The sequence below is a fragment of the Chaetodon trifascialis genome, chromosome 17 (genome assembly GCF_039877785.1).
Source record: "Chaetodon trifascialis isolate fChaTrf1 chromosome 17, fChaTrf1.hap1, whole genome shotgun sequence".
Lineage (NCBI taxonomy): Eukaryota > Metazoa > Chordata > Actinopteri > Chaetodontiformes > Chaetodontidae > Chaetodon > Chaetodon trifascialis.
The window spans coordinates 786,856-798,501 of record NC_092072.1 but is presented as its reverse complement, the minus strand read 5'-3'; the positions used below and the strand labels follow the sequence as shown (position 1 = coordinate 798,501).

The window sequence follows — 11,646 nt, the reverse complement described above, 5'->3', positions numbered from 1 at the left end:
ACACACACACACACACACACACACACACACACACACACACACACACACACACACACACACACACACACAGCGGGCTCCTGCCAAGCGATTGGTGCACACATGATCACACACACTAAACAACACTTTCACTGATACACACTCTGTGGTTTCTGTTGCGTCATCACAGCCTTTGTCTCTCTGATGCAGACACGCTGTAATTAGACATCGTCTCTTCTGAAGAGCTGCAAGTGAGCGGGCTGATGTCTCCCACAGAGACAAAGGCCGTTGTTCGATACCACGAGTACACAGAGGTAGTTCAAGAAAAACTGCAGTTTGTTTTATCTTCCGCTGCTCAGCACATCCAAGAAGCCAGGCGCTCTTCACTGACCTCAGGTCAGCCGTCAAAAAACTCAGCCATCAGTCCAAGCGTCCTCTGGACGAGCACGAGTTCGGCACGGTGGCGCTTCGTCAGCAGAACAACAGGCGGGCAGGTAGAGGTGGAGACACACCTGCTGCTCGCCACCTGTTTCAGCCTCTGCCCTCTGGGAGGCGCTGTGTGACGTCGCTCCTCAGCCTCAGCTCAGGCTGCAGCGCTCTGACGCGCAGACTCGTCTTAAAGTGCATCTGTGACATTTGGACGGCAGACCGAGGTCAGACGGACAGACGTCCACCTCCGCTGCGTCTCCTTTCACTGCCTCCATCAGCAGAGCAGAGACGACGATCTAATGGAGACATTCCACCCTGCTTCACTGAGACACACACACACACACACACACACACACACACACACACACACACACACACACACACACACACGCACACGAGCACACACACACACACACATATGCAAACATACACACACACACAGCCTCAGAGCTGACACTTCTGCTCTGTCATCTACTCTGGATCTCAAGGACTGCAGGAATGCAGGGAGGTGTGTGTGTGTGTGTGTGTGTGTGTGTGTGTGTGTGTGTGTGTGTGTGTGTGTGTGTGTGTGTGTGGGTGTAAATGTGCATATGTGTGTGTAGGAGCAGGCAGGAAGTGCAAAAACACATCCTGTGTTTCTGTGTGTGTGTGTGTGTGTGTGTGTGTGTGTGTGTGTGTGTGTGTGTGCGTGTGTGTGTGTGTGTGTGTGCGCTCAGCTGCTCAGCATAACAACTACTTCCCACGCTACAGGAGAGAAGGAAGGAGTGTGTGTGAGTGTGTGTGTGTGTGTGTGTGTGTGTGTGTGCATGCCGGCAGCCATCTTGAACTCTGAGCACGGCATGCTGGGAGTGACAGCTAATGAGGTTGCTGTGTGCGATGTGAACAGGTGCCTTTGAGCAAAGCGTCCGTCACAGCGAGAGAGACGTTTGCTGAAGAACGAGGCGCCGTGACGTCGTGGTTCAGTCCCACCTGTCAGTCAAACGGAACGGAAGAACAGCAGCTAGCGGCGCTAAACGCTAACGCAGACATGCTAACACGTCTGAACGAATGAGGCGTTTACGGACCTGCAGGTCAAAGGTCGAGCGTCGGGTTAAATGTTGAACATGCAGACTTTATTGGGGCTTTAGGAAAAGACTGATGGACAATGAAGCAGCAGTTCCTGCAGGACGTCCATAATGAACACTTGCAAGAGGACGCCTCAGATTTGAAATAGTGCGTCCATTTAATTTAAATGTCTCGCTGACTGTCGCTGGTGAGCGATGAGACGCTTCGCACTTCCATTAAACAGCGTTAGAGCTGGTAAGTCCCATTCTTCTTAAATGTCGTCCTCGCTCTCAGGTCGTTAAAAGCAGACGAAGGCGCGGTGTTGAGAGCGATGGCGTCTCGCCACGTCCTCCCTCGAGGTGACGGAGATCCCCGAGCGGCGGCAGAGGAGTGGCTCGGCGTCCAGCGGCGTCACGCTGACGCCCCGCAGCACAAACACTTCATGTTTGTGCTGCGTCCTTCATGCATGTGAAGAGTTTCGCTCTGCCGGTGAGTCGCACTGAAGCCACAGAGGCTGCTGGGAAAAGTCCAGCGTGACGCTTTGATGGGACACAGGTGGAGGGATTACAGCCTCCACCGTCAACTGAGGCACGCCGCGCCGCGACGCGTGGCTGCAGAGCGCTGACGAACATGCAGTGTGTTTCCCGTCCTCTCAGCTCCTCTGCGTAACGTTCAGGGTCGCCATCCTCAACTTCCTGAGGAGTCAACTTAAAGGACATAAACCCGTTTTAATCGTTGATTATTAAGCCTGACACTCCGCAGCAGAATAAACCTCATTTCCTGGATGGCCAGCGTTACAATAAGTAATGTAAAGGTCGCAGACAGACAGCACGCAGACGGCATTCATGTCGTCCAAGAACCATCAGAATTTGCATTTGCGGAACTCAGTGTCAGCTCTCATCTGATATGAAACTACCCTTTAATGGCACACTGCAGCATAATGGCCAATTTATGTCCATTCAGAGCCAAACTAAACCCACAGGGCCTCCCTCGCAGTGCATTAAATAACCAATTTGCAGCGAAAACGTCATTACGGGAATAGTTCCCCGCCAAACGATGTCATTACAGTAACGACAGCCACTCCAGCCGAGCGGCAGATTCAGACGCTCGCCGGCTAAAACATCCGTCATCCATTGTGTTCGAGTCCTTCATGCCCGGCTGCCCGACACCATGAAGTTAATGCCTCAGACGGCGTTATGGAGGCAGTGCCTGCTGTCGGTCCTACTGTATAATCGCACCTCCACCACCGTTCAGTCCGGCCTAATCGCGGCGTATCGAAGCTGAAGCGTCACAATGAAAGCGTGAAGAACGAGCACCGCCAAACTTGGCTAACGTCGCCAAGTGTGCGCTGAGGCTGCCGTCGCTTTTTATTGTGTTACGGTGCCATTAACTCCCTGGGTAATCCCCGCAGGCGTCAATAAAACCTCAAACTCGAGCGACGTGGTTAATCACGACACAATTAGCGCGAGTCAAAGGACGAATCTGTGGAAGTATGTAAATCAATCCGCGAGTGACATTTGAGTCTCCTGCTGCTTCACATCTGCTGCGCCTGTAATCACGTCAGTCAGCCGGGCTAATGGCCGCGCAGCGAGCTGCTGCTCGGATTTATAGAAGGAAATTCAGCATGAAGTCATTGTTTCATAAGCTGCTGTGTAACAGGCTGCAGGCTCTCTCTCTGCTCCGACATCCTGCTGCTGTTTCAGTGATTAAGGAGGCGAATCGGAGGCGGAGGTGAAGCTGCAGCAGCTACATGTAGAACTCCACCTGAGCTCAGCGTGTTCAGGTTAATGTCTGTCCTCCGGCTGCTCTAAACGTGCCAATTCAAGGCGAAGTGAAGATCGCAGCGAGACGAATGCTTCCTGAAAAACGTTAAAGGTGTAATCTGTGTTACTTCACATGCTCTTCATCGAGCTTCATCAGCAGGTGCAGCCAGCCTCACAGGTAAAACTCCACGGTCACACAGCCAGTCTGCAGTCCACACACACCAACACAGAGTCCACCTGAGCTGCGACGCCGCTCACGTCAGCCACGTGAGCTAACGAGCTAATGTTAGCTGTTCACGCATCCTCAGCTAACCAAAGCGCCGCGTTCACAGACACGTTACAAACGTCCAGCTGAGCTTCATCTGTCTTCACGCTCGTTCTGTCCGTTTACACGGACTCCAAACAGACGTTCTGAGCTAACAGCTCACTGACTGCACCTCCTTCACTCACGCTGGATGAATCTGTTCATTTTTCTTTGATTCCTTCTGACTCGTCTGATGTGCAGACATTAAATGAACAAACCTCCATCGTAACATCATGTTTAAAGAAAGGTGAGTTCCTCTTCTCAGCTCGTCTGACTTTAACGTCCACCTGAACGCTGCAGGTCTGTGCAGATGGTGGACTTGAAACAGATCCAGCACAGTCGACCTGATTAAAGTGTAGTTTCTACAGCGGCTCAGCTAATTTCTCTGTGACAGCAGCTCTCTGCTCTCTGCTCTCGGAGCTCCGCTCTCGTCTTTTTTCTCAGATACTTCTCATTCTGCTCGTCTAACAGGCCTCATTTAGATGCCAGGTGAACGCAATTAACTTCCAGAGCAGAATACAGATGGAGGCGCTCTCTAAGCTCCGAGGACTCTGAGATCCACGCGGACTCGAGCGTGTTCGGCCTGGAAGCCCAACATGTGGACATGGACATGGACGTGGACGTGGACGTGGACGTGGACGTGGACGTGGACGTGGACGTGGACGTGGACCTGAGGAGACTCAGAGATGATCACTGCTGCTGACAGCTGACATGAAGCGGTCAGCTCATGTAAAGACGGACGAACTCATCTCCATGGCGTCCTGCCGTCTCCGTCCCCTCTCTTTAATCACAGTGATGCGGTCTTACTGGGATTCACTGCACGCCTGCTGCCGCTCTGTGAATGACAACACCTGGGCCGGCCGGCGAGCAGGACTCCTGACAGCCAGGCAGCGGCCGGGATGAATACCGAGCAGGCAGCTCGGCCAGGCGCCGCTTTGATCTGCGGATTGTAATCTAGTGGAGGGTAATGATGTCAAAGCGAGCGGCGAGCTACTGTACATCAACAGTCAATCAGCGGAGGGGTCGAGCCGGGACGAGTCGCCTCCCGCGTCTCCCCTCAGCTTTGTGTCTCGTGGGACATTCGGTCTCACGGGACCGATCCCCTGGTTTGAGGACGACCTCACAGATCTGCTGCTGTGTTGACATTCAGTCGAGCAGACAGGAGACGTAATGATACCACAGCTGCTTTCAGAAGAGGATTCACAGTTTATAGACACGTCTGTGAGTCCAGCTGTGAGTGGGCGTTTCCCACGGCAACGGATGACTGACAGCTGAGGGCCGACGTTGGGAGGATCCACCATGCTGAAAGCGGCTATGACCAACGATGTCCGACATGACAGACAGGCAGAGATGAAGCTGCAGCTCCTCTCGGCTTTACGGAGCTTCAAACTGACTTTAAGCTCGTCGTTTGTCTGTCGGACACAAACGTCACCAGCTGGAGGAGACCAAACGCAGAGAGAAGACAGGACTGACGTCCATCAGGAGACGCAAGCAGAGTCCACATCCATCATCGTGTTCTGGAGCTGCTGGATGTGAATAACCGACTGTGTGGAAGCTAGTTAGCCTAGCCTGCCGCCCTCAGCGCCTGAGGTTACTCCTCATCCTCAGCGTCTCTTTCAAAACAAAAACAGCAGAGCTTCTTACCGTACGCCGAGTCGGCGGCGGACTCGTGGTTCCGTGTGGTCGCCAGAACATCAGCTGCAGGAAAACCACACAAAAACACGGTTAACTCCCTCTGTCTGGTTATTGTCTGTATCACTGGTGCAGTTTCACAACGCACTGCCTTTTCCACCGCTTACATCCCATAATATCGGCAGGTGTATCTTACCGTGGCAGCTGTCCGGCTGGAACGAGTGGTCGCCCTCAATATCCTGTTCAAAGCCCGCCCTGCAGAGGACGAGAGACAGGACACAGAGAGACAGGACTTAGACAGACCAATCAAACGTCCACTGGAGGACCAAACGCACTGCCTTCTCCGGCCTCTGTTGCCGTGGGTTACCGTTGCCCGGGCAGTTAATCGATGACGTGTATCCAGATAAAGAGATAAGACAACGTTAATTCGATGATGTCACAGAGTTCATCTCCAGCTCATCACTTACTTTGACGGCTGAAGACTTTCAGGGGTCGAGTGAGGAGAAACAGCCACAAGTTCACCTTTTTAGTCACACAATTAGGGATAAAGGAAGGTGACACTTGTCCAATCAGAAGACAGAGAGTGACAGGTGAAGCGCGCGCGCGCGCGCACACACACACACACACACACACACACACACACACACACACACACACACACACACACACACACACACACACACACACACACACACACACTGACTGAGCAGCAGTGAAGTGAAGCGTCTGTCTCACTGCAGCTGCTGTAAATGAAGCCATTTGCTTTCCCGGCGAGTCTCTCGGTTTGTGTCCCCACTGTTTACGTCTCCGTCTCACCGACGTCTCCGTCTGACCTTCAATCAACTTTAAAGGGGCAACAAATCAGGTTTTTACTGGCAGACGACGCAGAGCGACTGCAGCGTGGCAGAGAGCCGGAGTCAGCGACAGCGACTCCATCACCTCGACGGAGGAGCGAAGCCTTTATTCACCAAACACACTCGAACCTTCCTCCATCACCGATCCACCACGTATGATCGCCGCACACTCACTCTGCGCCACTTTGTTTCTGAGGCCGTGAAGCTGCTGTCATTGACAACCAACACTTCCTCTGCAGCTGCTTCACAGTAAAAGCTCAAATGTATAAAGCCTGTTTTATTGTGAAACATCTGCAGGAAGTGTTCGTCCAGTGGCTGAAGAAAAGGAGTTTGAATGAGGCCAAAGCTGGCCGGCATCAGCGCTGAGGTCACCACGGTGAAACCAGGAGGAGCACCGAGAACTCACGTCTCACAGGTGAGAACAGAAGAGCAGGTGAGACAGCAGACGAAGACAGACGGAGAAGGAGTCAACAGTCGCCGTCGCCGTCTTTGAACCACGACCATGAGGCGTCTCTAACCGTAACAAGTACGTTTAGTGTCCGAAAATCAACCAGAAACAATCAAAAGGTTCATTTTCACGCTGCGTTTCAGGAACGAGGGCGCGATCATCAGCTGCTGACTCCACGTCAGTGTGGACAACATGTTTACAGACGTCTCGCTCGGTCGGACAAACATCGTCATCCTCGGAGGAAAACGCCCACGAGCAAAACGAAAAGTCTTTCAACGATTACACCGAGAAGTTTTGGCAAAGTTCTTGTTTTTCACCACGACTGGCTTTTCCATCCAGACACAAAGACAAAAGCGAACATCTGGCGACGCTCCAGCGAAACAACTTCCAGTCACAAAGCGCGGACAGGAAGTTGGAGTCGCAGCGATGTTTGTGGAGGTGGGCGGATGTTTTCCCAGAAACATTTCAGAGAAGGAGAAGGTGCTTTGTGTCTCACAGAGCTGATCTGAGACAGACGCATTCATCAGCCCACGTCCTTACTTAGCGAGCAGCTCCAGCTCGTTTCTCACCTCCTGCCTGTTGGCAGAAACATCCTCCACCTGAGTGATGGAGCGCGAGAAGCAGCTCAACTTTTCTTATGTTTAATAAAAGTGACAAAACGACTTCCCTGTTTGTCTTCACCTGCCTGAACGCCGCTGACCCGTCTTCTGTCGTCTTCACACGTTCAGCCTGTTCCTCTCGTCACATCAGTCTGTTCGTCCACGACCTTTCTGCTCTTCGCTTCTCGCCTCCTCCTCCTCCTCTCCTCCGTCCTTCTGTCCCTCTCTCGCCTCGCTTTCCGTCCTCACGTGAGCAGATGCAGCGGTGCGATGTGACGCAGCGTCGTGGACTCCTGTGAAACCTCGGTCACGTTCACGCAGAGCAGCTTCCTGGTCGCCGCGCAGAGCGAGGAGGCGTGAGGTTTGAACGTGTTGGTACAAAGTGACGAACGCTTGTGTGAAGGATGGAGGTGAAGTTCGATCCCGGCTCCTCGGCGGCGTGACCGGCCGGATCGCTCACAGAGCATTTTGCAAGAGAAACCTCATGATTTCTTCTTCTACAGCTGCAGGACATGCAGACGGTCTGTGGACGTCTGTCTCACCCTGAGACTCTGAGACTGAACCTGATTGGTCTGTACGCAGACAGCTGCAGCACCATCATGTCCAACCATCAGGTGTCCTTAAAGAACTGAAGGACGTTATCAGAGCTGGTGCCATCGTGGCGTCCACCCTCGGCCGGTCGCGTCTCTGTTGGCCTCATTATTCACATGTTTCTGCTCGTGTTGTTCTTCTTCTCTGCTTCCTGTACAAACTGTAGGAGCCAATCAAAGCTAAATGAATCACACAGCGGCAGAGCAGGAACATTTCCATCACATTTAATGAACTCTTCATGTTTGGATTTATTATGAAACCGTTCTGCTTCCCTCTCCTCGCTCACTCTATATTTACCTCTCCACCTCTCGTATTTGCTAACTCCTCCGCCCCCTCAGTCACTCAATATTTATCTCCCTTATCACTCACTCTCTCTCTCCATCACCATCCATCCTCCACCTCTCCAGCTACATTTCCACCAGCGTGGGCTGAGCTGTAAGTGAGGAGAGAGCGAGCGAGCGGGAGGAGGTCGCCGCGACTGCGAAGTCGCTATAAATCCCGAACCCTCTCAGGTACCTAAACGCCTCGCTCATCTAGCGGGCAGCGACTCGGAGGAGGGGACGGAAATAGACCGAGTCAGCTCTCAAACGCCGTCAGGTTATCAGACTGTTGCTGCTGAACTGAATCCTCGTGCTCTCGAGGCTCTGCAGCGGAGGCGTTCGCAGGCCTGAACGCTGTGAAACCGATTTACGACGTATAAACTTTCAGTCAAACGAGACGACGTTTGCACTCCCATGATGCACTCCTGCTGACGTGAGGTTTCACGAGCCGAGCCCTCCTCAGCTACGAGGAGTCCCTCAACGCTCCTCTGACAGATCTGCCCCAAAACATACGAGACAACAGACAACAAGCTGTGAGAGACAGACGTGTCGCTGAGACTCGAGCTGCTGAAAGACCACAAACCTGAAGGACTGAGCTGACCTGGACTTGCTTTGAGAGCTTCAGAAAATGACTGGAAGCTCGCACTCGTCTCGAAGGACACGAGACTCGACCTGGACGCACCACTCGATGTTGCAGGTGAACGTGTAGGCTGTAACGTGTCACAGCTTATTAAGTTGTTTGCTGATCTCAGAGCTGCTGGTCCAGGCGTCTGTGGGCTGATGGGAAACGTTTTTAAAGGAGACACTGAGTGACCAATGACGTTAGGTCCTTTAAAAACAAACGTCCTTCTCGCAGCATATGGAGCAAAAAGCAGGACATGCTGCTGCGTGAGGTCGTGCTTCAGGGCGAGAACGTTCCTTATTTACTACAGAACGTCTGGAACCAGGTCCTGGAACAGAACCAGGTCCTGGATCAGAACCAGGTCCTGGATCAGAACCAGGTCCTGGATCAGAACCAGGAAGCTACAGTTTCACCTCGTCTCTCAGTCTCCATCATCACAGTGTTAAAGCAGGTGTCTTCACTGGAGACACACACACACACACACCCACACACACACCCCCACACACCCACACACACACACACACACAGATGGTCTCCAGGGAAACGTCTGACTTGCTGCCACGACAACCACATCCATGTGGCGTTCATCTTGTCTGTTAGTCCCTCGTCTTCCTCTCTGCTCCCACCTTTTTTCTCTCCATCTCTCTTTCTTTCCCCCTCTCCTGTTTTCTCCCTCCCTCCCTCTCTGCCCCCCCCCCCCCCCGCTGAACTTAGCTGAAGTTATATAAGCCGTTGAACTTCCTCTTTCTCTGCAGCTCTCTCCATTCTTCCTCCATCTCTCCGTCTCCCTGGAGGAAAGCTTCCACTCATCAGCACAAGTTTGAGAAGCTAAACTCACAGATTTTCAGTGAAGTCCTGAATAAAACCTGCGGCCGTCTGTATTTATGCTTCGATCAGCTGGACTGAGGTCAGCCGGTCGTGCTTTCTGCGCTCGCTCTGTCAAACTTTACTCTGAGGCCCCTGATTGGTCAGCCTGCCTTTAAATGTGTATCTGCTGATAAGAAGCTAAAATCTGCATCACGCGGCTCGACCGTCCTCTCCGTCGCAGCTGCAGATCTAGGACATGGACATGGACATGGACATGGACATGGACATGGACATGGACATGGACATGGACAGGGACCGGACCGAGTCTGAGGGTTTTGATGTTAACAGAAGCGGATCAGACGCGGGACGAGCGGCGGCTCAGACTCTGCTTCGTGATGTGATCCTCGCTGACGCTAATGGAGGATAATCACCCGACTTGGTCAAACTTTCTTCCACTTCGCTCCAGCGCAGAGCACACAGGACGACGCCGGCTGCTCTCCCATGAGCCTCTGGGGTGCAACAAACACCAGTTTTCACACACGCTCAAACACATTATGACGCTAATTAAAGGCAACGACGTCTGCTGATGAACCACACGAACCACGAGACGTTTAGAGACACATTTTCTGTCTTCTGCTGAGAATCTGTTCAGGAAGGTCGCTCACGCCGCCGTCGTCCCACCGCTGACTCTAATGATGCTCTTCATCTCTGCCTGGACTGATTCTCCTCTTCCTTTTCACTGCTCTGAGGTCAGTCTCCTCAGCATGCATCAGAGTTAGCATGTTAGCATGTTAGCATCATCACTGTGAGCCAGTTAGCACACTGCTAGCATGTCTGCAGCACAGCCTGGTTTTACACGATGGTGCTGCCAGATTTCAGAGCGTTAACCTTCAGAAAAATGTCAACTCAAAGTCCAAGGATGAGGACCAGGTGATACGCCTGAAAGTCCAAGAAGAAGACACGAAGGTGACCTTGAACTGAGACCGTCAAACTGGGCTGTCCATGGTGGAGGAGCAGAGTTCAGGAGGAGATGTCGGACAGCCTTTCTTGACGATTCGACCCCGGAAACACCTGCGGACCCTCACTGACGTGTGAACAGGTGAAGTCGTCCTTTCATCTTCCTCACCTTCCTGTGACTTCAGCAGCATTTCTGTTTCCTCTAAAACATATTTGGCAAAAGCAAACTGGAGGTGAATAAATGACGCGTGTGTTCTGTAGAAGACGGGGACGAGACAGAAGACAAAGACAGTGGACGATCTGTTAAAGTCAGTGAATCCACTGAAGCTTGAAGCCGAAGAATAAATCACTTCAACGCCGTCGAGACAGAACACAGCGTCCCGGCGGTCAGCGAGACAATGAAGTGAGCGTCTTTATCTGTCTGCGTCTGCGTGTCCTCCTCCCTGTTCTCCCTGCTCCTCCTCTAACTGGCTGACACAGATATCTGTAGTTCTTCATCTTCATCTTCGCTCTGCCTCCTCCTTCCTTTCCGCCGCTTGCATCAAGCTTGCATCCCTCGTCTCTTTTCATCTCCGCCGGCTGATCCTGTCCATTTTAATCTTTCCGCAGCGTCTCCTCGCTGCGTGTCGTTTGGATTAAAAATGCCACTTCTCTCTTCCGCCGCCGCCGCCGCCGCCGCTGCTGCCGCCGCTGCCGCTGCCGCCGCTGCCGCTGCCGCCGCTGCCGCCACCACCGCCGCCGTGATTGTTTCCTGTGTGTGATTTCGTGAAGTCAGAAAACAGCTCGCTGCCTTTTTCAGCTGAACCGAGATGTCGGCTACAAAAGCAAACGAAGTGGACCAGAACAGAACTTCAGCTCCTCCGTCAAGTCCACCTCTGATCAGAACTCATCAGGAGGAGGAGGAGGAGGAAGAAGAGCAGGAGGAGGAAGAGGAGCAGGAGCAAGAGGAGGAAGAAGAGCAGGAGGAGGAGGAGCAGGAGGAGGAAGAAGAGCAGGAGGAGGAAGAGGAGCAGGAGCAGGAGGAGGAAGAAGAGCAGGAGGAGGAGGAGGAGGAGGAAGAAACACTGAGTCAAACTCTCCATGCTGCCAACTTTTTGCCCTCAGAAACGAGCATCAGTGACCTCAGGCCTCTGTGACGAAGACGGGGAGGAAACTAAACCCAGAGCGACTGTGGGACAAAAACTGTCTGTCCAACTCTGTCCAGGCCTCATGTTAACTGTCTCTGGTGGCGAGACAGGAAACGTCCTCCTGCGTGTCCCTGACGCTCTGCAGCGTCCTCACGTCCTGATGAAGTATGAAA

At 52.8% G+C, this 11,646-nt stretch overlaps 1 protein-coding gene across 3 annotated transcripts in view; it reads right to left on the bottom strand.

Annotated features, from left to right (window-relative positions):
* LOC139345712 (semaphorin-6D-like) overlaps positions 1 to 11,646 on the bottom strand; it is a 49,454-nt gene that overhangs the window by 15,576 nt on the left and 22,232 nt on the right. For all 3 annotated transcript variants that reach the window (XM_070984503.1, XM_070984504.1, XM_070984505.1), the window contains exons 17-18: positions 5,345 to 5,403; positions 5,161 to 5,214 (exon numbers count right to left, since the gene is read on the bottom strand). In XM_070984503.1, the coding sequence (XP_070840604.1) occupies positions 5,161 to 5,214; positions 5,345 to 5,403 (113 nt within the window). The remainder of the gene's footprint in view (positions 1 to 5,160; positions 5,215 to 5,344; positions 5,404 to 11,646) is intronic.